The sequence below is a fragment of the Columba livia genome, chromosome 17 (assembly GCF_036013475.1).
Source record: "Columba livia isolate bColLiv1 breed racing homer chromosome 17, bColLiv1.pat.W.v2, whole genome shotgun sequence".
Taxonomy (NCBI): domain Eukaryota; kingdom Metazoa; phylum Chordata; class Aves; order Columbiformes; family Columbidae; genus Columba; species Columba livia.
In genome coordinates this window covers 4,946,575-4,972,753 of record NC_088618.1, presented here as the reverse complement: position 1 = coordinate 4,972,753, position 26,179 = coordinate 4,946,575, and the positions used below count along the sequence as shown (strand labels likewise).

General features: G+C 49.1%; 1 protein-coding gene across 7 annotated transcripts in view; it reads right to left on the bottom strand.

The window, feature by feature from the left end:
* The window catches only part of CUX2 (cut like homeobox 2), a 63,526-nt gene extending 37,748 nt beyond the window's left edge, over positions 1 to 25,778 (bottom strand). For 2 of the 7 annotated variants that reach the window (XM_065033465.1, XM_065033467.1), the window contains exon 1: positions 25,516 to 25,776. In XM_065033465.1, the coding sequence (XP_064889537.1) occupies positions 25,516 to 25,746 (231 nt within the window). In that variant the 5' untranslated portion in view covers positions 25,747 to 25,776. Of the gene's footprint in view, positions 1 to 24,638; positions 24,947 to 25,253; positions 25,387 to 25,515 lie in introns of those variants that run through there. The other 5 variants (XM_065033464.1, XM_065033466.1, XM_065033473.1 and 2 more) reach the window with 5 other exon arrangements.
* Between the last annotated feature and the right edge of the window lie 401 nt (positions 25,779 to 26,179).

Below are 26,179 nucleotides of genomic sequence, written 5' to 3'. Positions count from 1 at the left end.
GCAGCAAGAGGGAGACAGGGAGGGCAGCCAGGGAAGGTCCCTGCCCGCGGGGTGCAGAGGGATTGGGGAGGGAGGGAAGGGCACCGGGGCCAGCACAGACCGGGGGCTCCGGAGCCGATCGGCACGGCTCAGCGAGCTTGGCAGCGGGACAGCAATGGGCTTTATGTCAGGGTGAGCGGCTCCGGAGCGGCAGCACCAGTGCACATCTCTCTGCTGCTGGCGTCGAGCGGCTGGGTAGCAGCTCGCGATCTGCCGCATCCCTAATTACCTCCTTTATGGCCTCAAATAAATTGTCTTCGCTTTAAGACGAAAGCACGTTTCTTTTAATCTGCTGCCCACGAGGCTCTGATGGCACCAGGCCTGTGTCTCTGACTGAGATGCCATCACCCACCGTGGGTGTGAGCAGCACCGGCAAGGACCGAAACAGCATCCGGGCTGGAGCAGAGCTGCCCCTCAAGCATCGGTCACCGTCAGAGCAATCACCTTGTAAGATCAGAACATTTTATTTATATATATATATATGCATATGTATATATAAAAATATATATACACACACACAAATACAAAATCCCCTACCTACTGATGCCACATACACCCTAGGAGAGCTGGCAATGCCCAGCACCGAGCACCCAACCCATATCTCATAGGTTACCCCAAGAAAAGAGCTCCCAGCCACGCACAGATGTGTACATGGGTGTGCAAATACACACACAGACACATATTTTAAAATCCTAAGAAAATCCTGAGTCTTCACTGTCAGCGCTGTATATCACTTTGAGATATATACCATATTAGCAAAAAGAACTGAATTATATTGCATTCATGATGCAATTAAACACTTCACTAGGAATCAATGTAAAACTGATGAGGCCTGAAAGTAGTGCATATGGCTTAGAACATTATAAAACATTACCTTCACTCAAATCCTTTTCAGTAGCAATTTAAATCTTCTTACAGTTACTGCTGCCAATGGTAAACCATCTACTGATTCATAACAGTGCATGGGAACGAATGAATTTTTTTAAAAATTTATTCAACTACTAAATTACCCATGAAACCGGAATAGCTGACAGGAGTAATCTGAATTATTATTAGCTCTGCAAGTATTCTGCATTAGCCAATTTAAAACCACGGCTCACAGGCAGAAACCAGTTAGTACAGGCAGGGTGTTAAATGACTGCCATAGTTCTTCATTTTACTGCTGCTTACGTTTAAAGGTCAAGAGATAAAAATTACATATGACTGCAAACACAGAAAGGGTGTTTATCTTCTTTTTTTCCCTATGAATCAGGTCAACCAGAAACTTCGAAAGTATTTGGCGATATGAGTGTATAAACCATAACAGCTCTGAACTACCCCAGGATTTTCATGGGGGAGGTGGTTGGTGTTCCTCCTCCTCCCCATTGCTTTGTGTGCCAGCAAGATGGGACAACATAGGGGTGAGATGGTCCCATTGGGGTCCTGCTCTGGCCACCTCCTCTGAAACACGACCCAAGGCCCAGCTGGGCTGCGGGGATCACTCCACAGTGATGGAGGATCCCACCAGCAAGGACCAGGGGCAGCTGGAAGAACTCCCTGACCCCTCTCCATCACCAGGACCTGCTTATGGGACAAGGAGCAATTCATCCCCAGCCACAATCCCTGCTAGACTCCTAATCCATGGGCTGATTAGTAAGAAAGCAAAACTATCTGGAGATTTGGGCACCCGCTGCTTCCAGCAGTGTTGACCCTGGTGCCCCCCAAAACGAGAGGAGAGGGCAGCACTCAGCGTCAGTCACCCACCACACCATAAATCCCCCCATTTATAAAGCCCCATCAAGGTGAGAGCAGACCCCTTGGATGCCAAACATGCCATAGCCCTCATTCACCTCTCACAAAGCAATTAAAGTCTGTGCAAGGCAGGGGGAGGGATGGACTCAGCCCCTGGCAGGGGGACCCCTGGCAGTCCCCACCTGCTCATTTCAGGGGGGGAGGAAGATATTCAGCCCCCAAACAAAGGCAGATCCAGCACTACAGTGATGCTGAGAGCCACACACATCCCACGAGGGTCTCGCTCTCACTTTGCCCATTTTCCGTGGACGCAGAAGGCAGGATGGGGTGGGTTTCCAGGCAGAAGCCCTCGGTGCCAGCACGGAGGTGGTGTCTCTTTAACTGACCATAACACTGCATCATCCTTTCTCTTCCTATTTTCAGTTTTATTAGCAAAGCAGCACAATGTTTATACTAGTGGGTATTACATTTGCCAGAACAATTACGGTATGACAAATGGCACATCAATGTAATCCATCAACTCGGCCCAGACAGGAATCCTTTATCCTGGGCTGCCATTAATTCCCAGCCAGGTCTCTGGGGTCCCATGCGTCAGTAACCATGACAACCTGGGGGACGCCAGGCGACGATGGCATCTCGCCAGGAGATATGGGCAACGGGATTTCACCTTTGGTGTCGGCACATCAGCCTTGGGTCGAACATGGGGGGCATTCGCATGATGAGACCCCTGCGTGCAGCATGCGGATCAGGCAGGAGCCCAAAGTCTTGGGGACACCAAGAGAAGATGTAGAGGATGGTGGCACGGGAGGGTGGTGGCACAGCCCAGGCTATGGCAGGCATCTCCCATGTGGATTCTCCAGTGCCTAATATGACATCGGTGTTCATAGCCCTTCTCTCCATGGGCACAATAGTTTGAGGTGTTTTTCTCTGGCAGCCTAACAGCCCATTTTCATGAAATTTTTTGAACAGTTCTTAAAACACATGTCAAATAATTAGTCTAAAATTAACCACAGGAATCCAACATTACTGAGGGGGATGGACACTGAGGACAAGCCTCAGCCCTGCGGGAAGCCAAGCGTGGGGGTACAGGGGAACAGGATCCTTCCTGCACATGGGGAGGTCTCTTGGGGTTGAAGGCCACCAAGCTCACCAGTGGGATGTGTCTCAGGTCCCACCAGGGCAGAAACCCAGCTGCACCAAAGCTGATCATGACGTGAGATACGGCTGCACCAACCTGCAGCCAACACCCGCTGGTACCACCGGGCAGGCACAACCACTGCCGGGCTCCCCAAGCCCCGCGCCAGGAGACATCCCTGGATGCTCCCTTCCCATCCATGGACACACAGCTTGGCTGCCTTCATTTTTTGGGAAAGAAGCAAACTCCAGCAGGCAGGAATTCCCAGGCGCTGGCGCATCCCCCAGGTAACAAAAGGAGCCGAGTGCTGCCACTCAGAAGCCAAATCCAAGAGGAAAAAAAACCCACACAACAAAAAAACCTAAAATAACCCACACCCCCACAACCCTCCCCGTGGCCATGCTCTCCAAAGCGCCAAGGGGTTTCTCCTCCTCTGCCAAATCAACCTGGCCCCCACCCAAAGATGTACGCAGCCAGCCTCCACCACCTCCCTGGTTTCAGTAAGCCATTACCAGAATCATCTTATCCCCATTTACAATGTTCAATACCTGGTTTGAAGACTTTGCTAATCCAGTAATTAGATGCAACACTTAAATGGATGAAATCGGGAGGGTATTTTATGCAATTACACTGGGTTTTCCAAGGGTCTACCCCCATTTTTAACTCCCCGAGTAGCCGGCTGTCGCTTGCATCCTGCACCCAGACAGGGTTTGGAAAGCATTTTTCAGAAAGCAGATGGGTTTGTGTGGTAACACCGCTGCTCCCAGCTCCCTTTTTCATCCATTGGGATCCCCCCCTCATCCCAGCACAGCGCCTCACACATCACAAATCCCCAGGAACATTCCTGGAGCATCCCTGCCCAGCACAGACCCCATCCCTCTTCCCATCCCTCTTCCCATCCATCCCTGGCCGGCACCGAGCCAGGAGGAAAATTAAGGGTTTTCCCATCTTTCCATAGATAACAGCACCAGCCGCTGCGGCTGCCACAATAAAACCATTTTCTCTCCGGCCTCTGCCACGTGCGGGGCCAGGAGACAGCTTTATCCCCCTGAATCCTGTAAATCATCTCAAAGCCATCCTTGCAATTTATAGGTAGGACATTAAACATTATAGCCACTGACGGCATCAAATTACACTTGAAAAATTGAGTTCTGCCGGAAAATGAATTTAAAAACTAAATTAAATTAAAACCTAACTAAATTAAAATTAGGTTTCTATAACTGACTTTTTAATATTTTCAGAAGGGAAAAAAAAAAAAAAAAAAAGAAACAAAAACCCTTCTGTCAACTAATAAAATTTGCCAGTGTCTTTTATAGCTGACAAGTCCTGTCTGAGAGCAATTCTGGTTATGCTGCATAATAAATAACTGGAATAGAAAAGGCGGCGGAGAATGGGACGATCAGCTGTGCTGTCTCGGCTCCATTGAAAGGGGCTGGGAAAGGCCAGAAAGAGCTCCAAGCAATTAAAAAATAATCATAATTAACATAATTCTGAGTAAGAAGCAGAATGGGGCAAATGTGGCCACCACCGCTCTGCTGTAATGACACCGAAGCAGCCCCGGTGCGCTGGTGGGATGTTTGGGGACCGTCACAGCCCATCGGTCACACGTCACCCCACAAGGATGCTCGGGCAGCGGTGCTGGAAGGAGGTTTGCTAATGCAGGACTGGGGAAAAGATATATCTAAATGCCCTCTTTTCTAGCACCTGCTAGGAAGGAAGGCATTTAGATATATCCTTTCCCCAGGTCCATTCCCTGCCAGATCTGCAGGGACTTGTCACACCCTACAAATTTCGGTTGGTCTCACAACCACCAGCTGCATGGACGCAGATGGGAACCACAGCATCCCAGACTGAAACATCAGTGGGGAAGCACCATAAGATTCCACCTGCTTGGTTGGTCTCATGCTCAAGGCTCCGAACCATCAGTTGAAGCTTCCTAAAAATCTCTCCCCAGTCATTAACAGCAGTAATTAATTCATCCTGCTTTTTAAATAGCGTTCGATGTATGAGCCTGCCTGCTCGCATCTTGATCTTGTGTTGTCAGGGCTTTGATAGAGGAGATACATAAACAGCCTGGGTGACCATACATCTATTGATTATTAGTGCAGGCAGATTTAACACGAAAACCGTAATAGGACACATCCAAACGAGCTTTAGGAGATGAGAAAGATCAAGCACGCAGCAAGCAGGTCTGCACAGCCTTGGCTGAGAATTCCCAGTATCCAGGAGGAGTTTGCAGGTATTTGGTCCTGCAAAAGCATCCAGAGAAGTAAAGCCAGGTGGGGAAAGGGAATAGAACGGGGAAAGGGAATAGAACGGGGAAAGGGAATAGAACGGGGAAAGGGAATAGAACGGGGAAAGGGAATAGAACGGGGAAAGGGAATAGAACGGGGAAAGGGAATAGAACGGGGAAAGGGAATATTTTCAGTTGAAAGGGACCTGCAGTGATCATCTAGTCCAACTTTCTGACCACTTCAGAGCTGGCCTAAAGTTAAAGCCATTATCAAAGGCATTGTCCAACTCTGCCAGGCTTGCGGCATCGTCCACCACTCTCAGAAGCCTGTTCCAAGATCCCAAACCAGTGTGGTCCACGCAAACACCCGTACATGATGCTGAGCCAGGGAACAGAGGCTCAACCAGCAACAGCAGCACCGCATCCCTTTTTAAACTCTCTTTTTTATCTCCATTTTATTTATTGCTCCGCTAAATTGGCAGTTCCCTTGCTGGGGAACTTCCCCCCCCCCCGACTCACTGCTGCTTCACAAGATGCCAGACTCAGGGGCTCGCCTGCTAGACGCCAACCAACGGTCCTCTTTCAACAACATTAATTATCTTAAGCTTTCCATAACACACACACACACACACAAAAAATCTTGACCCCACTGGCTGCCAATAACAGAGAAGCTCGCAGAGGAAAAGGCTTTTATCTTGCCATCTTCGAAAGGAGTCTCATGTTTGATCAGTCGGGGCTTTTTTTTTTCCTTCTCTCTTTGTATATTTTGAACTTTAGAGACTGATTAATTCCTCCTATAGCGGTAAACTGCTGTGTGTACTCTCGAGTGTTGACTTGATTTTCTTTCTATTAAAAAATAAATATCTTCATAAGAAATTAAAAGAGCTTAGCGCATCTTTGCTCTGTAAGCAAGTCGGAAAGAGCCTCAGCCTGGAATAGTGGGATGGAGGAGGGGAAAGAGGAGAGTTGAAAAGATTTCTTTACTTTAAATTAAAGTTCAGGATTAAAGGCATCAGGCTTTCAAGAGTTATTGTGAAAGCCTTTTTAAAAAAAGTCCCAAGTGGATAGTCCATAATCTTCTTTTAAATGGCTAAATTTAGAACAAGAAACCCTCCAGCCCTCCACGTCTGGCACACGGCACCAGCACGGGCTCCGGACTTGGGGTTTTTAATATGATCACTGTTTCACAAATACCAAACAAGATTTACACCAGTTTTGTAAGCCCTGGGTCCACAAAGCCCAGCTTGCCTGGGCTTGGTATCCACAGGATAACACATTAGTATCCGTCCCTGCTGCCCATCAGCACCAAGGATGAAAATCAGGAGAAAAAGATCGGAGCCATTGAGTTCAAAAGTTAATTTCTCTGTCTGGGCAGGGAAGGCAGAGGTAGGCACCATCCCCAACATCGACAGGCCGGAGCAGAGATCCCATTTATTGTCATTTATTCCCTAATTTTTCATTTCACCAAATTATCTTAACCCTTGCCTCTTATCACAGATCAATGGCTTGGCAAGTAAAAACTCTGAGCTGGTCACAGAAAACATGGTTTACGTTTTACCCTCTACCTTGCAGTTTAAGCTCCTTAATCGTGTCTAACAAAGGATTTGACTGAGTTTGTAGCTATTTCAGATGATAAATGCTTCCAGATTTATAGTAGTTATTCATGCAAGGACTACATTACATGTAAATCAATACCATAAAGAACAATTTACTAAAAATATAAATACCATGTTTAGGCTCTAACAATATTAGCAAAGTGGGATTCTTCGTGGCTAAATGTAAAATAACTGCACCTGTTCGAGTGCCCAAGCTGAGATCAGAATAGTGCTCAATGCCACCCTAAAAATAAGAAATATCAGCAATGCCTGCTCTGCCAAAATAGCTCCTGCCCCACCAGCAGCAGTGACGAAGGACGTTCCACCCCCTCCCAGGCGGGAGAGGGACCCTTTCCCATGGGAACAAGGGCTGTGCCGAAGAGAGACATCTCTCCCTGTAACTACATAACTCAGAATAAAAAGCCGAAGCTCCAACACAGCGCAATTAATGCAGGAAGCATCGATTTCTGCACGGCACCAAGCTGGCTCATTAATTCCAGGTGCTCCTACAAGACAATTCCAGCACTGGCCTCCCTGCAACAGGAGATAAACGGGAGGATATCGAAGGCTGAAATTCCTTCACGCACTGACCTTTTATCACCACGGAGCTTCAAAAAAACCATGCATCCTCCACCACTCCCCTCCCCAAAACTCACATTTTGGCTGTCGGTGTTGCAAAGCCAGATGAGCCACTGTCCCTGGGATGCCAATGCAGGGCCACGATTTCACGGGCAGCGCTGCCTGCAGCCTCCACCTGTCTCTGCCAGGGCCTGGGGCGATGCTCGGATGCAAGGGACAAGCCACCTCCATCTGCCTCAGCTGAGTTCCTGCCACCGCATCCTCACAAAAACCCCTTAACCCCCGGGTCTGCCCATCAACACCCTCTCCCCCCGGCATGGACCCTGGCAGCAGGGTGGGGGCATCCCCTGAGCTTTTGGAGAAGCTGCTGGAAGCCACTTCACCTCTCACAAACCATCAGAGACCAACACTGGTCCCCCAGCCAGGGGAGCATCTCCCCACACTTGGAGCTACTGACTCAAACAGCCCCTGGGTGGGAGGGACCTTGATGCAGGTACATAGGTCAGGCAGCCAAAAAATAACCCCAAGAAGGGCAAAGCTGCCTCTTTACCCCAGCACTGTGGTCTGGAGGAGCAGATGAGGCTGTAACTCATCTGTACGGGGACAGGCAACAGGGGACCAGCCACCCTGACCCTCCAGCACTGAAACCACCCCCCCTGAACCATGTGGGACCCCATTCCTGCACGGGGTGGGATGCAGCAGACGGCAGGGAAGGCAGCAGCATCCTCCTGCCGTAACAAATGCCAAATCTGGTTTGCACTTGATAGAGCCTGACAAGAGCAACAATCACAGATTAGTAAGAAAACTTCTTGCTTTTCAACAAAGGTTAATAAATAGTGACAGCATTAAGTCTCTTCTGATTAACTATGCTGAAAGATATCATTGCCGTTTGTAACATGGAATCATTATTGGATTAAGCACAGTGTATAAAAATGAAATGTGAGTTTTAATCTCAAACGCAGGCTCTCCACGCTCCGACGCAGACTGAGCAACTTGCAAAAGCTTCCATGTATTAAATTCCTTAACTCCGTCTGCATAGAGATACCATCTACACCATGTCGCCTCTCTAGTTTTTTGGGCGATTGTTTTTTTCTTTCCTCAACTCCAACAAAGCCACCGCGACTTGACTTGAAAAGCATTTAAAAAGGAGCCACATGTTCTGGCTAAAATTAAGCCCCAAATCCCATGTCATTTCTGAATATGGCATCTCCCAGGGAGGATTCCTCCAGCTCCAGCCCCTGGTGTGGAAAGGGCAGGACAAGGGCAAGGAGCAGGAACTGCTGCACTAATTAAGGAGGCACTAAATTAAGTGTTTCTGCTCATGCATGACCACCTCCTGTGCCTCCCTGCCCCATGGATGGGGACACGGGACGGTTCAGTTAGAAGGAGCCTACAATGATCAAACAGCCCAAGATACTCAAAAGGGAAAATATTCTTTAAGAAAACGGTTAAAATTCTCCTGGATTGAGAAGACAAACCGCAGCATCCATGATGACGTTGTACGGTGGATAGGGAAGAGAAAACCTTCGTGTAAACCTCCAGATACGCTGCAACCCAACAATTTCCATACGTCATGTAAATTCTCTTCAGCTGCTCAAAGGACATTTGTGCACAAGCCCAACACTCAAAACAGAAAAGGTGCTGCTGCGTTTAGTTGGACATACTCGGGCCAACACGGTTACACCAAGGAGGAATTTTACCCATTTCTACTCAAAATTGTCTATTGAAAAATAAAAGATCACAATTGAGCAGAATTTTGTCAGCTTGAGGGTGTTTGGGATTCATTCCCGCTCCAGCCCTCCCACCAGGACTTAAAATATCTCCAGGTCTGGCTGGGAGAAAATAAGGGGAAGAGATCAGAAAGAAAGCTAATAGTAGAAGGGGTTCTTTTTCAAGGAAAAAGCCGCTTTTACAGAAAACAAGATGCATTTTCTCCAGAAAAGGCATTTCTGAAGATGTTCTCACTTGAAATGCTGGGGAAAACAAATCTGAATATCTCCCAGAAGAGAAGATTTCTGTCGTCTTATTTTAGGAGGATTCTCTCCCTGTTTATTGTTCACACTGTTGGCATTACACCTACCTTACTGCATTCCACAGCACTTGGGCTAGTTTATAACATAATAGCTTAACTACTCCATTATTACATTTTTCCTTATTTTTATTTTTAAAATCATTAAGAGCAACTGCTAGTTAGCACCAATTGAAACCCCTTATCATCTTTTCCGGATGAAAGGGGGGTGTGTTTGTTGTAATGAAACCAGTCTGCATCTAGATCAAAGTCTCTGCTGTTTGCTTCCTCAGAAAAGTGTTTGACACACATGTCAAAGTGTCAAACTATTTCATTACCACACAAAGCAGAGACACTTTGACTAGGAGATAAGATGTTTCCATCAATCAGCATCCAGAAACAGCCTCCCCACTATGATTAAAAAAACCATGAAATAAGGTGGTTTCAGCCACAGCATTCAAACTGTGGATGCGTTTATGGAAGAACACAGTAATAAAAAATGGCATGAAAGCAAAGCCCAACAGCAATGCATGAGCATCCCACGATGCTCCTTCTGGGGTCACTGTCCAAGGGGAAATTCCACTTGATAAATGGGAAAACAGGGAAAATAAAGAACCGCTGCCCGAGAGGAGTTGGATGCTGCTGCCGGCCCCAGTGCCCCGGCTTTGAGGTGGGAGTTTGGGGGATGATCCTGGCCTTGCAGGTGGGAAAAGATGAGTCAAGCCTGAGAAATGCCAGAAAGCCTAAAAACAATCCATTCTTCTTCCCGTGGAAAAGAAAACAACTAGGTGGAAAAGCCCACACCTTTGTCAACTTGTAGCCCAGGCACAGCAGAGATGAGGATACACGAAGGATGGGGTGGACCACAAGGATGTTAGAACATCTTCGAATAAATCATCAGCCCGATGAACTGCAGCCCAAGCCGATTTCTTCTGCAGGAAACCACCAAAACCAGCCCAAGGAGGCAGTCCTGGGGAGCAGGGAGGGCTCAGGGTCTGCCACAAAGACAAGGAGCCACCTGAGAAACCAGGATCAGGTCAGCAAAGCCCCAGGAGGGAGCTGGGACCCCTTGGATACAGCAAAGGAGACGGCAGCAAGTTGGATGGTGTCTGAAGGGACTCATCGCATGCACAGAGCGCTTTTGCATTTGAAACAGACAGAAATTGGTTGCAAAATTTAGTTAGAAAGGAAGATCTTAGGTGCCATGAGCTTCGTTTCCTCTACAAAGAACATGTAGTAGCTGTTGGTGGTCCAAGTTGCCTTGATGAACATCCCTGAGACACATGGTCGGGTGCTACGTGGTGACACGAGAGCGGGGACACTTGTGCTTGATGCCAGTGACCACACCACTAATGGGCTGTGGGATCTACTCGAAAGTCAGCCCAACAAATATGTTTGTTCAAGAGAAAACAGAGCTGAAGCAGCAGCAAGACGTGGTGGGGATCAGAGAAAAGCCTGCTCAGAACTGGCCACGCTGGGGCAGCTGTGCGGGAACGCTTCATCCCTACATAAATACTGTCACCATCATGCCAGCAGAGCCACCGGCTCTGAGACCAGCTAGAAGTTATCAGCTGGGCAAATTTGTCTTGTTTAAGTTTATATCGCTCTCAGGCACGTTCACCTCTCTGATTTTCCCCAAACACTCTCTTTGGAGGAAGGAAACTTATTCCTCAGCTTCACCTCACCCTCCCACAGGACCCACATAGATTTACAGATGCAGAAGAAAAGCAGCCGTGACCACACCAAGGATGCTCCCCAGGTTAATTCAGGTCAGAGACGAGCTCCCAGATGAAGTGAGCCATTTGGGGCAGGGATGCAGCTCCTCTCTGCTAACCCCTTCGCAAACTCGTCTTGCAAAATTGGTTTTTAGCAAAGCCACTTATCACCTTAACCATCTATTGATTCCCTGACTCCTGGCCAGAGCTCCCAGGATCCAGCACAGCATGGGCAGGAAAAGCAGAGAAACCCAACTGCAAATGAGGGCACTAAAGAGAGTGGCTGAGATCGCCCTCGATCACGAGCAAAGGCGGTGGTCAGAGGCTCACTGGGAACTTCAGTGCAAACACTGACAGACAGAAAACTTCTGCTTTTTTGTTTAGCTTTGTTTTTTTGCCACGTCCAGAGGAGAGATGGCAGGTGAGCTCCACCCCACCAAGGCCAAATCCTGCATCACTGTGGCTGCATCACCAAGCTGGGACTTGCACATCACAGAATCACAGAATCAACTGCGTTGGAAAAGACCTCAGAGATCAACAAGTCCAACCCTTGGTCCAACTCCAGTCCATTGACTAGATCATGGCTTTAAGTTCAACCCTTGGTCCAACTCCAGTCCATTGACTAGATCATGGCTTTAAGTGCCATGTCTAATCTCAGTTTAAAAACCTCCAGGGCCGGTGAGTCCAGCACCTCCCTGGGCAGCCATTCCAATGCCTGACCGCTCTCTCTGCAAAGAATTTCTTTCAAATATCCAGCCTAAATCTCCCCTGGCAGAGTTTAAGCCCATGCCCCCTTGTCCTATTGCTGACTGCCTGGGAGAAGAGACCAATCCCCACCTGGCTAGAACTGCCCTTCAGGTAGTTCTAGAGAGTGCTGAGCTCACCTCTAAGCCTCCTCTCCTCCAGACTAAACAACCCCAGCTCCCTCAGCCTCTCCCCATAGGTCTTGTGTTCAAAATCACTCAAGTGCAATGCCAGGATCCTTTTTCCCACGTGGCAATTGCAAAAGAGAATACACCAATAACCCCCTGAGCATCCTTCTCCAGGGATCACACGCCGCCTAAATCCCATGTCCGTGGCCAGGATGGCCCTGGAGCCGCCGACGCCAGGACACGGGCTGCGAGCAGGAGCTCACGGCCCCGCGAGCTTCCCGGCAGTATCGATCTCCCAGCAGTAACAGCCGGTATAATTTTGCTTAGCTTCAAATACCTGGCGATCATGAATTCTTCGGCCACAAGGTTATAAAGCATTCTCTAAAACATGAGAAAAAGATTAAGCCTGCTTATAGTTAATAATATACTGTACACTGTCTATCAAGCTGGCTGTTTGCTATTGAGAGCCTACTATTAGACACTTATTTAAAAGGCCTTTCAAGGCTTCCGAAGAAAGTGCAGTTATGCATTTTTTTTTCTGGCAAGAACTACTATAGATAAACATCAATTCACTCCTGCAGATCACAGTCGCAGTAAATAAATTTTTCAGGAAGCTAAGTTCCATACAAAGCCTCCTCAAAGCTCCCATTTCACACAACATCAATGTTTGGCCTCTGAGAAATAAAAAAGCTGTAAGGTTTCTTTATCCAGAGCTAAATTATCAATTGCAGCTGCTTAAGAAAAAAATAAAAATAGGGCATTTCAATGAGAAATCAGTGCGGGAGGTAAACAATACAGTTGCTAGATGGCGATACCGGTTAGAGACAAAACAGGGAAAGATAGGGATTTTGCTGGTGATTGATCTGGACCTCCTGTGACAGCGTCTGCAGCCCCGCATGCATTGCTGCGGCCCCAAATGCACCATTGCAGCCCCAAATGCATCAGTGATGGTGAGGAGGGAGCAGCCAGCTCCAGGCAAGCTCAGCAGCCAGCGCTCGCGCTATTTTCTTTTATAGCTTTTTTAAAGTAGCGGCCTGGGATTATCCATTATAAAGCATTTGTCACCAAAAAAAGCAAACCACCCCACACCAGTTACAACGGTAAAAAACACGTCCCCCCGGATCTCTCGCGAGGTGGGATGGAGGGAGAGCTGCCCGGCCGAGCCCGCAGTGCTGGATTCCGCCGGCTCAGACAGCGGGAGGGAGTTACAACCCACTGGGATCCAAAAGTGCTTTTCGAAGCAGCTCGCCAGGATTCTGCCATGGGATGGGAAGGGACGGCAGGAAAAGCATCTCGGCTCAGCCCTTCCTAACGAAGCCCTGGCCATTTTGAGCAGCATCCCACAGGGTTGCTGCCCGCTGCCTGCCCAATAATTCAGTCCTTGGGGGGTACATCCATACCCTGCCAGAGCCAGGACCGTGCTAATATTCAGGATGCTCCATCTGCTCTTTATTTAAAGAGATGCTGGGCTCTGTACTTGTTTAATTATGAGCTTAAAAACAGACCAAAATACAGAAATGCTTCCAGGGTCTGGTTGTGCACCCTGGTAGGAAGGCAGGGTTCTTAAATAAGAGAGCAAGGGATGGGTAAGGAGAACTGCTGCCAAAGCACAGTCTGCATGTCCCTCATAGCAAGACCTAATGAACCAAAATACCCTGTGGTGCCCAAAATTGTTGGAGCTTCATAACTCGCTTAAAAAAATCAAGGAGGAAAAAGGGCAGGGCTGTGTTCTGGTTTTGGTAACTCCAGATCAAATCAGCGCAGCTTTCCAGCAACACACAGGGTTGTACCTGCCAGCCTTGGCACTGGCACAGGTCCAAACTCATAGGCCCCAAATGAACCCTGAGCTGCAATGGAACAACCCCTTCACACGCTCTTCAATCGCAAATGAAGCAGCAAAGCTCCGTTTCCAAGCCCACTGGTGCGGTTTGCTCAGCGGGGACGGCAGAACCGGGCCCAGCGCGGTTTGGGGTGAACCCTGTCTGGAGCAATGACGCTAAAACCCAGGGACCCACCAGCGATTCAGGCACTCAGTTGTTAAACAAAAGGGCAATTTGGAGAGTTAATAAGTTACCAGAGGAGCTGCTGCCTTGCTCAAGCACAAGAACTGGGCAGCTCCCCATTGCCTGACAGAGCCTAAAGACCCATCATCTCCATCAACGCTTCCTAAGCGCTGGTTACTTAAAAGAAAATAATAAAGAAAGCCAGGTCAGCTGCCCCTCAGCTCTTTACAAAAATGTTTTTCTTTCAACTCATCTCAGAAAATAACCAGCAGATGCTCAACAGAGGAGCACATTTTCCATCACTAAAATAAACTTAATTCTGAAGTCGTGAACTTGTGACACCCATTGCTCTCCTGAAAATAAAACCGCCAGGGATGATATAATATGCATATTTAACCTTCTGATGTTGCTAATGTTTTTAGCAGAAACTGATACATCACCCGTGCCCACCGACAGGCACGAGAGCCCAGAAGCTGGTGCTGTGGCTATTAGCAAACCGCTATTACCTGCAGAGTTATTTCTAGGTTATAGAAATGAGCTCTTGGGCTTATGGTATTGAAAGGGCTATGGCACCCAGTGGGGCCAGGGAGCTCATCCCATCACCAGCCAGAGGCTTTGGGACGCTTTTCTGAGTACTTAAGTCACCACCTCATCAAAACAACAAAAAGCCCCATATATATATATTCATAAATACACCAAATTTTAAATAAGAGGCAAGTCTTTCAAGGAAAAAACCTGCCGGGAGCAAGCCCCCACACAGCCCTGATCTTAACTGATCCAAGGCAAGAGGGAAAATATTTATTTAGGTTAAGGAGACTGCCAGAAGGCACAAGTTTTAAAAGTAAAATGCCAAAGCACCCAGGGAAAAACCATGCAAATTACCATCAGGACAAGTTATTACCTATATCAATATCTGCCGGCAACAGACCATCCCCAGCCACCAGCGCCCAGCCAGCAACCACAGAGTCATCTCTACTCGAGCGACACTTTCCCCTAAGTTACATTTACAAGACTTTTACCATTTCTATTATTTAAAAAAAAACCAAGGTTTCATTTTCAGGGAGCCCTGTTACAGCAGTTGTTGAGCACTTCAAACCTAAATTTCCATTTAGGAATGAAAATCTATGCCATGCACGTCTTTACAAAAAGCAACACGTGCTTATCAAGATGCAGGTTTGGGACGCTTTTTGTGTCCCAAGTAATCATAACTTTTAAAAAGCGCATCTGCCCAGGTCCCCATCCAATATTTAACTTTTAATAGGAATGTAGCTCTTTTAGTATTCATGATGAAATCAAAGTTACTCTCTCAGAAACTTTGCTCGCACTCAGGAATTTGTCCAGGACCGCTCAGCACCCCTGGGGTTTGTCCCCTGCTCTCCCAGCACCCACAAGCTCATCTTGAAGGTGATTCTTGGTGGCCCTTGGGGACAGAAAGCCCCCGCAGGATTGAGCCAAGCACCCCCAATGTGCTTTTCTCTATAAGACTTGGTGACTGGTAAGTAAATGGTAAGTAAATGTTTTTCCATCAATAACAACAGATAGATAAATCAAAGCTTCAGCGTCAGATCTCTTCAACAGCAACAGGGATGTCCTAACGAATCCGTAGATGAATCAAATACCGGGCATGAGGCTGCAGATAATCCCCACGGTTTATTCTGGGGGAGCCGGGGTGAGGAAGGTGGGGGGCATGCTCCAGCCCTGGCCAGGATTTGCGTATTAGTAAAAAACAAACAATCCTGTAAATAACGAGCCCCTCGTCCTGTCTCCACCACACTCCTCTTATTGAGTGAGTCAGATGTTCTGCTGATTAAAAATTGATCCATTTCAAAATCTAATCAACAGAATAGGATTCTTTCATATGTTATCAAGGCAGCTGCTGACAACAAAAACCAAACCTGTTATTAACCCATGAACCCCAATGACCTGAACCTGGCTGGGCTCTGCAACTGTAAATTATTCAGTAGACCAAGAGCAATACCCGTAAGCCTGATGAATTTACGCCCCGAGCGGAGCCGGTGGGGGTTAAAGCCAATATCACAGACCCAGAGGTCCCCGGGGACACGGTTCATGACACGCTGCCACTCCGTGTCATGCCTGGGAATACATTACCGGCGTCTGCTCGGCTTCGCCTTGCAAATGTCTAGTCCTTTTTTTTTGTTCTTGTTTTTTAAATGACTTTCTGGATTCATCACGGCACCATAGGGAGCAGCCCTGTGCCGGCAGACCCCAGGCAGCACAACCGGTCTCTGCTCAAGCACCAGGTCATCGTCATTGAACAAAATTCATACAGAAAACGGTTGGCACCCCTGCATTAACCATCACCCAGCACCGCTGCATCAGCCACAGAGGAACAGGGAAATTGGAAAACTGCCACATGCAGCATCAGCCGCTGGTTGATCCACTCACTGTAAGAGGCTTGAACCGGAGTGGGGAAAAATGGGTGCCACGTAAACCAAGCTCAAAGATAATAATGGCTCTTCTCTTAAATCAGAGTATATTTGTAAGTTTGATGACTCTCTGAGCTCTCCATAAAGCTCAAATAAACCCTGGGGAGCCCCCTCAGACCGGCCACAATTGATCCTGGCTCCACTCCGGATTAAACCCCTGGCAGGCTCCCGGTGAGACCTCCCAATGCACTTCAGCATCCTTCCAGGGATGCTGCCTGGTGGGATATCAGAGTGATTCAGACATGGAGAACACAGCAGGGTTTTGCCTCCTGATAAATCAGATATTCCATATAATTTCATTACATTACAAGGTAGATATCAGGGAATGACTCTTGGAAGAGAAGCTGAGCCATCCTGACACAGCCAGTGATTCATTCCTGTGATCTGCAGGGATGTAAATAAACAACCCTTGGTTTGTCCCCAAATCATCATTGTCACCTCTCTGGGGGCCACGGTGGCTCTCTCGGCGCTGCCAGGGCAGACAGGCTCACCCAGCACCGACCATCTACCCCTCCGCTGCCTCCTCACTATCTAATAATCACACTTGTGCAAAGCTGTTGCCGTACATACGGAAAAGAGAAAACATCCTTGGAGAGCCTAACAATCAGACAATTTTTAAGATCATGGAGCATTAAACCATTCCCAATAGGGTTTACTAATCAAACAGCCAAATCCTTCATAACCAACCAATCCCTACAGAGCAATTAAATCCTTCCCCTTTAAAACACTTGGCATGCCGTCTGGGGAGAAAAAGAAAAATTTGCAAAATTCATTTGATAAATTAACCAGGGAAAAGAAAGAAGTGAATCAAGCTTTGTTCTTTTCATTTTTTTTAATTATGGAATTCACAATGCCTGAATAATGTTTAATAAGAACTATGAAAATTCCTAACAGTATTACAACACAACACAAAAGAATTAACCTGGTTACCGTGAAAAATTGCATATTTAATTAAGAACAGAGAGTTCAAAACTATCCAGAGATTTCAAAAGTACTGTTGCCTAAGGGGCTAAATTACACGCTCGCAGTGCTGCTAACAGGGCTGGAGCGCGCAATCATTACCCAAGTGTCCCCATTAAGTGACAATGGGCAGATGACATCAAATTCATTTCAAAAGCAACAGGAATTGAAGCATTCACTTGGGTAGTGGAAGGCAAAGCGACTATCCTGCTGGTATAAACCAGACCCCTTGTTGATAAAGGCAATAATTAAAGAATAATGTTAATTAGCTGCTTTTATTTGAAAGAAAAGTGCAGTGGCAGGAGACGCCGCTACCTCTGCGGTGTGTGCCAAGCGGAGAAGGGAGCGGGAAGAGCTGCTGACCCTGGATGGCAACCAGCATCCTGGATGCAGGGTCATGACCAGACCCGTGCCATGGGCTGGGACCCACTGGTCTTGGGTGGCCAGGGCACTGGGCAGCCCTCGCCACCACTGCAATGGGGCCTGGGGAGTCAAGAGGGGGTCAGGATCAGCCCATCACGGGTGCTGGAGGAAGGGGACTGGAGTGGCACAGCCAGCGCATCCTGCTCTGGCACAACATACCTGCCATGAGCAGATGGAGAAGCCTCCACTTGGGCACTGCTGAGGGGAACCTCATGGGACTCAGCACTAAGCTCTGCCCCATCAGGCTGGACATGAGGAAGAAATTGTTGCCCCTGAGGGTGGTGAGAGCCTGGCCCAGGGTGCCCAGAGAGGTGGTAGATGAACCATCCCTGGAGACATCCCAGGCCAGGCTGGACAGGGCTCTGAGCAACCTGAGCTGGTGAAGATGTCCCTGCTCGTGGCAGGGCTGGACTTGGATAAGCTTTGAAGGTCTCTTCGAACCCACACTATTCCATCATTCTATGGAGGGTGGTGAGCTGCTGCCCTGGGGGTACAGGGAGCTGCAGTACAGGGATCCCCAAGAGCCTTCCTCCTGGAGAGCACCATCCTCCCCATCACCATGTACTGCTCCATCACACGCAGGCATCATGAGGGCTTTAAGCAACACCCAAACCATGCCCCCACTCTCCCTTCAGCCAAGAAACCAGGGTGACATGAGGGGTAACAACTACCCAGCTCCCCGGGGATGAAGCAATGTTTGCAAACCACTGCAAGAGCCACAGATGACAGCAGCTCTCCCCATCGGTGTGATTAATAAAGAATAAATGTCCTCCGCAGCCAGGCTGAGCAATAACACACCGTCTCCGGCACCGATGAGCGGCTGTGCTTACACCGCACATTACAAGACGCGCTTCCAGCACCAGGTAATACTTTATTATGTTATCCCGATGGAAGAAAACAAAGGATGCCCGAGGTCCTGACTTCGGTGTAAAACTGCAGGAGCGTTACCAAAGGCAACGGCAGCGTGTTTGGAGCAGCTGACGCACGACACAGCTCCCACCACAGGAATATTTACACGGGGTTCAAATTGGTTATTTACTTTTTTAGAAAATCCGCGTTGCAGAAGAACTAGCTAGCACGCACACACCAAGCAATTAATATTAAAACGGCCACGCGTTAGCAGCGAGTCGCTTAAACTGCAGCTATATCAATACTCTGGGGTCCTGTTGCAGCTTTGGGGAAATCATTAAGTGCTACACCAAAGTAGTCAAAAAAATAATTACACGGCAAGGCCGTAATAGGAAAAAAAAAGGCACTGAAACCATTTTGGAAGGTGGTGTTGGTGTGTTCAGCTGTGTGAAATCAGGAAGCTCCACTTAAAAGAAAATCCACCAGTGGTGGGGATGCTGCAAAGCAGCTCTTTGGCAGACACAGCCAAAATAAATCATATTAAATGTACAGATGAAGCTGAAGGAGCCCATCATCGCACACTGCCCTTCCAACAGGGTTCCCGCCTGCAAGCCCAGGGTGAGCAGCTATTGCCACCCCAGCACCCCAAATCCAAGCCGGGATCCGTCAACGCCGGCTGGGGACGATGCGGGAAAAAGGGGATGCTGCTCATTAACAAGCACTGCAGTAAATAACAAGCACTTCAGCTTTCCAGGCTATCTAAGGCTTTTGGTTAGATTTTACTGATGACCCCCTGTGGCTGGCGGCTTGCTGGCTTCAAGAGCTGCTTCTTCATGGCGCTGATAGATCCAGGACCTCTTTAAAGATGCCCCAAGATCCTCAAAATGGGCAACCGAAACAGGCCACACAACCCTTCCCAGGGCCTTTCTCTGCAAGGGACCACAGACAAGTGCCCAGCCACACCGCCATGGCATGGGCACAACCGCCACAATGCTGCCAGGCCCCTTTTTGGGGCGATTTGCAAGAATACTCCATCCCATACACCCCAGGAGCAGGGAAACTGAGGCACGAAGCCCTCGCCTGAGGGAGCAAGTGGATGTTGGGACAGAGGCTGACCCAGTGCCAGAGCAGTTTCATTCCATCCCAAATCCCAGGCTTCTCAGCCTGCGATGGGGAAGGGGACACAGGGACATCATCCTGTTATTTTATGGTGGGCCAGGAAGAGGAATCCTGAGTTTCAACCCTCTAGCAGAAAAACCCCACTGCCCCATGCTCATCCCCATCCTTTCCACCCACTGAGCCCTGAGGTGCTGGGATGAGGAACCAGAGCCCCTGCTCACGCCCCCGAACCCCCATCGTCAAAGCTACACCAGGAACAGGAGATCTTAGACAGCGATCCCAAATGAACTGGACCCAGCATGGGGCCAAATCCTCCTTCCCAGATTTTGCTGCCTCAACAAGACACCAAAAGCTGCAGGAAAGCATACAGCACAAAAAAAAGGGATAATTAAAGGAAACTCAGTCATAGATCCTAAGGCAACATGCACAGGAAAGTGTTACGAAAGGGGAAAACTTTTTAATAAAGTCTGCAAGTATATATTCCTCCTTTATCAACCTCAAGATTTATTGACCCAAGAAGGCATATTGACTGAATAAATCTTGATAATGACCCCAGCAGAAGTCAATACCTGCTTATTATCTCCCAAGTTGGGGAATTACATCTTTCGGTAATAGGAGCAGGATGGTACAAAATGTTCTGAGAAACTTCACCCAGGCTTTTTTTTAGGGGGGATGGATGTTTCTAATGTGCCTTTTCCAAACCAAGAGGGAATCCGCAACACCATTAATACAGCGAGTGAGCTGTGGTGGGGTTTCTGTCTCAAGGTCTGGTAAGGGAGGAGCACACACCATCGCTTTTGAACCCTAAAGTAATTGAATTTCAAGGCAGGCTCCTGGGGAGCAGGATGCTGCAGCTCACCATCACCCTCCCTCCTCCCCACAAACCATGATCCCGCATTTTCAATTTGTTGTGTTACACCAGCCGCTCACGGGATAAACCCCTGAAATTCAAGACATGGGAATTCCCATAGGCGGGGGTGTTCAGCGCCATGATTACAGCGGCACCCAAGGGAGGAGGGAACAGCATCACCAGCATCCCACAGGACACACAGCCCCCCCAAGAATGCAAATACACTGCTTGTCCCCACCAGCAAAAATAGGAGGGGAAAACAGGGGAGCAGACGGGCCACTCCATCCCCCAAACCTGTAGGCAAGCAAAACCTTCTGCATTTAAATACAGTGCTTCTTTTGCCAACAGTTAACTTTCCATTCAGCAGAGAACACAGTAGCTATGGGACCGACACACACAACAATTATGCCTGCATTTTTATTCGAAGTCTCTGCAGACAGAAAGAAAAATTAACTGAAGGGAGCAGCTCCTGTGCCAACATATGGAGGGAGATGAATAGCGAGTTCTGCACGCTCCGCCGAGGTTATCTAGTTAAGCAAGTACCTCCTGAAGGATTCACGGGCTGGGAGTGTACTGTTTGCTTAATCTGGTCATAAATAATAATTCGGATCAGCAAACGCTTTAATATTCAGCTCCACCTGCAGCACAGCAGCCCTGCTGAGCCCTGGCAAACTCACGGCCGCGAGGCAGTGGGGGGTGATGACGCAGACCGGGGACCCCAAGGAAATGGCTCATCCCCAAACCCACCTCCACGCTGGACAAACCCCCAGGAGGTGACACCTCCCTCTGACACCTTCCCTCTGCTCCCACAAAATCAAATTATATATCCACCCTCGTCCCCTATTTGCCTCTTAGTCACAATCCCGTTCTTTTTCCCCTCCTCCACCAAGGCCACAGAGACAATCCACCAAACTGGATCAGGAGGCCAGCACGCACATCTCTAATGGGCTGCGGCACGCACACAATTAATTAATGGATTTATTAATTAGGGAAGAAGTCGCTCTTCGGGCTGAAATTGGGGTCACCAGTTTCTAAAGTGAGAGCTGTGAAGCTAAAGATAAACTCTCATTTTCTGCTGCTCTCTTCTTGTCTGGCAGCGTCTCAATTATTCAGCCACAGGAGGGGGGAAAATAAAAGGGAAAAATAAGAAAAATCACATTTCACTTTAGAAACTTCGTGGTTCAACTTCCTGCTGATGGACAACACAGGCCCAACCGTGAGTAGGACCAGCAACATGGCCCATCTCGTTCTCCCCTTCACATACAAACTGGAAATATCAGAAATATCAAGTATTTGCTTCTAATGAAGGATTTTTGGGGAACGGTGGGATGGATACTGCACCCCTGCCTGTCCCAAGGAGAGAGCTGCGGTGGAGATGTGGAGGAAGGCGACACCACGAAGTGGTCAATGATGGTGACACCCAGGGACACACGAGTCCCACAGTCACTGAGTGGCCATGCTGGAGCATCAGCTACACTTCGGTGGTCAGTTCAGCTGAACCTCCTTAGTGGCACATGGAAGGGACAAGCATTTCCAGCTGCCACAGACCTAGATCTCTAAGGAAACAGCACTCCTGGGTGAAGGAAAGAAATGTCACTAGTGTCCCTGCCAATGGATGGGCTGCAGAGCATAGCCGCAATAGGAGACAGAGGAGAATCCACATGAAGAGCATCATCATGAATGCCCTGGACACTGGAAACCTCTCAAGAGGAGCACACAACCATCAGACAACACACACCACCACAATGAGATAAACACCTGCAGAGAATGAGGCTTCATTAGTGCCACTGCCCCTAAATTCATGTTAATGGTTTAAACGGGACAATTCTGCAGCCCACATGCCTGGGGAGCACAAACCACCTTCACAACCCCACAGCACTCCTCAGCCACCCCCAGCATGGGCTGCACTTGCATAAACCCCAAGATTTCAGCTTGGAAAGACAAAAATCCCCCTGAGATGGGGCATCCAGAGCACCCCCCCAGGCTTCCCCTCTCTTCCCCTTGAGCACAGCGACCACGGGCACCATCCCACCCTCCACCTCTGCGATGCTGGGGTGGGAACGGATGGTGTTGGGTGCTGGAGGAAACTGAAAGGTCCCACCATCCGCTCCATAAGAGCCCCCCAAAACACACAGAACCCGGGGAATTTGCAGAGGTGAATTTCCCCCCCATTCACAGCCCCAAAAGTGACCCCGAGATTATCCTGCCCACAGGCTGCTCCACCAGAGTGCAGTTAAGTTTATTAGTCCAAGCTCCAGGAATTAAGCTTCAGCCAAGAGGACTGATCGCTTATTTACTGCTGTCGTCTATATAAAGAAGAATTTTGACACATTGTTAAATGATAGCACATTTAGATAAGTCAAGCTGTCATATCATTTAATGGATGTCTAAACTCCCTCTGTAGCTGATATGTAAAATTTATGCACTTCAGAATATCATAAGGTTATAATATTTTAATCACATCCACAGTTGTGGGGTTTTTTTCTCCCCTAAACTTTGAACAGCTAAAAAACATTCCATCAACCGCACCGCGCTGCGAGGCTCCCGGCACGCTGCCATCCGGCAGAGCCGCCGAAGTTTCTGCCCAACTCCGCTCCGGCACGCGGAAAGCATTTGCATTACAGGAAATCAAACGAAGAGCATTTTATTTGACGAACCAAACACTGGAGCCATATAGCCAGAGCTCATCTGCATAATGAGATGTGAAGACATTTATAAAAGATGGCTATAATCGGTCTCTCTCCTCTCTCTCGCGGTTGTATTTATTATCCCAAATCAGCAGCTCACAACTCTCGCTATTTTTTGCCGTTTTAAGACAGATTAAAACAGCATCCAGCACGCGGAGCGTGTAATCCACACAATGCTAACCGGAAGATAATAAACCAAGAGCAAATTAAAACACAAAAAACCCACAAAGGTATGAATCCCGCTATGACTATTATACACAAGAAAGCTGTAAAAAAATACTGCATTAGTAATGTACACAATAAAACAATCTCATAACCCAGTGAAATATGTCTGGTATTATCTTTGATAGAATTTTATCTCTTCTCATTTCTGAGACTATGTGCTGTAAAAAGGCTCAACGCTGTCTCGATCAAAGTGCTGCCGAGTAGCACATTATCTACGTGTTTTACATATGCCCACCATTCATCAGGGTTGCTCAAACTCTGCCATTCCCAGCCAGCCCCAGGCCAGCAGAGCTTCTCAGACACATGCATTAAAAAGAGAGAAAAAAAATAAAAAGGAAAAAGCTCTGGGAAGAATAATAAATGGATTGTTTCCTTTTTTTCTTTTTAATTATTTTTTTTTAATAGAGGGCATTAGGCCAAGCTGGCACAAGGTCACCTTTCCCACCGTGATCCCAGCAAGGCGGCAGAACTGCTGCCTGGACAGAAGTCAATCCCCAGCGCTCCCTCTCCAGCTCCATACCCAGGCACGGCCGCTCGGCCAAGCAGAACGGTGGGGAAGGAGAGCGGCTGCCCATCTCGCAGCCCAACTCTCCCCCCGGCAAGGCCCCCCCGACAAACCCACGGGAAAGTAGGTGCCAATATTTGTCTTTAAATAAAGGTCTGTGCGCACCCAGGAAAAGTCATTAGTGTGATGTAGCGAGGAACGCTTTTGTATCCGAACTGCTTAGACCCGTAATCCCTTTCCGACCACAATGCCATAAATGAGCAGTCATGGCAAACCGACCAGCCCTGGTACCTGCATTACTTTTAGGGTCGCGTATCACAGATGTAGCACGTAATCTCCTTAAAAGCCAAAATGTATTAAACGCTGGAACTGTTGATACAGTACTGAAGCCCCATAAATCGCATTTCAATTTGTTTACTCCCCTATGAAGCATGCTGTATTTTAAACTCCATAATATCCTACAGGGATAAACCCATTTAATATCCATGTAAATGAGCATTTCGGCTTTTGTAGTAGATCCAGGTTGGGTTTCATCCCATTATGTTGGGAGAGCTATTGTGTTAATTATCCGCCTCCCCACTACATCGGCGCCTATTTAAGGTCACAAAACTGTCAGCATCCCCTGACAAACCTTCCCTCGCACACGTTAACAAAAGGACTTACCGTTAATTTCACAGACCGAGGGCACCACGGCGGGATACGGCATCCGTGACCTGCCCAGAGCCACAAAGGATCTCTCTCCCGCCGCATCCATCACTAGTCCCGACCGCTGGGTACCAGCCCTCACCCCCGCCGGTTCTCAGGACTGACCAGCCGCCCACCGATACCGATCGCCTTCACCGACATTCAGGGCTGAGCGAGCCCCAGCACCGGCGCCGCAAATCCCCGGCCCTGAATAACAATGGGAACGCGGCGGGGCCCCGGGCAGCCCCGCTCCGCCATCCCCCGGGCTACCGCGCATCCATCATCTCCATCAAGAGCCTCTGCCCTCCCAGCGCGCGGCTCCAAACACCAGCGAGGGGACGCAATTACAGAGCCGTCCCCACTCCCGGGACGGGGGGGTGGGGACGAAACGACGACACCGGGGACACTTTGCAGCCCGCGGGCACCTGCGGCTCCGTTCCGCGGGCAGGGAGCGCAAGAAACTTGGCGGAGCGGCGCGGGGGGCCGCGCTCCCCGCAACTTCATCCCGCGGTAACTTCCCTCCCTCCCTCCTTCTCCTCCCGCCGGGGCGGAGCGGCGGCCGCCCCCCTCTCCCGCTCCCGGCCCCGCTGTCACCTCGGGGGCGGCGGGGCGGGGGCCGGGGCGGCGCGGCTCCATTGCCGCTAGCGCTGCTCCATGCTCCCGGGCGGCGCCGAACAAAGAGCGGCGGCGGCGGGGATCAATTTCTGATACCTATCGATGGGGAAAGGCGGGCGGAGGGAGAGAGGGAGGGAACGGGGAGGGGGGGGGGGAGAGGGAGGGATGGGGGCGGCCGCCTGGATCCCCCCCTCCCGCCGGCTCCTCCGCCAGCCCCGCGGCCGCCGCCGCCGCCACCAACCTGGAGCCGGCGGACATCAAACCGCGTCCGGTATCGAAACATCGATCCCACGTCGGCGGCCATCTTGGGGGAGACAGGCGGCGCGGAGGGGCGCGGAGCGGCGCGGAGGGGAGCGGAGCGGCCCGCCCGCCTCCACCGCCGGGGGCGGCCCCGCCGCCTCGCCCCGCCCGCGCTCCGCGGGGAGGGAAGGGGGCGGCCACCCCCAAACCCGGGGCCACCCGCGAGGACCATCCCCACGCGGGTCGTGGGACCCCCCCCGCCGGGGAAGGGGCGCAGAGCCGCGGTACGATTGATTTCTTTAAAAACAAATCAGTGTTTTACAAACACCCAGCCCCTGCGGGGAGGGGGAAATTCACCATCCGGAAGCTGCCGGTTAAACTTTTCAGGTTGTTTTATTTTTATTTCTAACCTGACACATCTAGCACCTTTGACCTTGGTGGGAATTGGCATAGCAAACATATAGTACACCACGACCAGAAAAATCCCCAAATTCATACTGGTTTAGAGCTACATTTTTAAATTACTTAATACATTTGGGCTGTGAAGAATTCAACCAACTTCAACAGAAGAGTGGAACGCAGCCAGTTACGCTTGGGCAGTAACAAAACCTGTGCAAGAAATACCCCCTTTGCTTTCCTACCAAAACAAATAAAGGACTGCACGG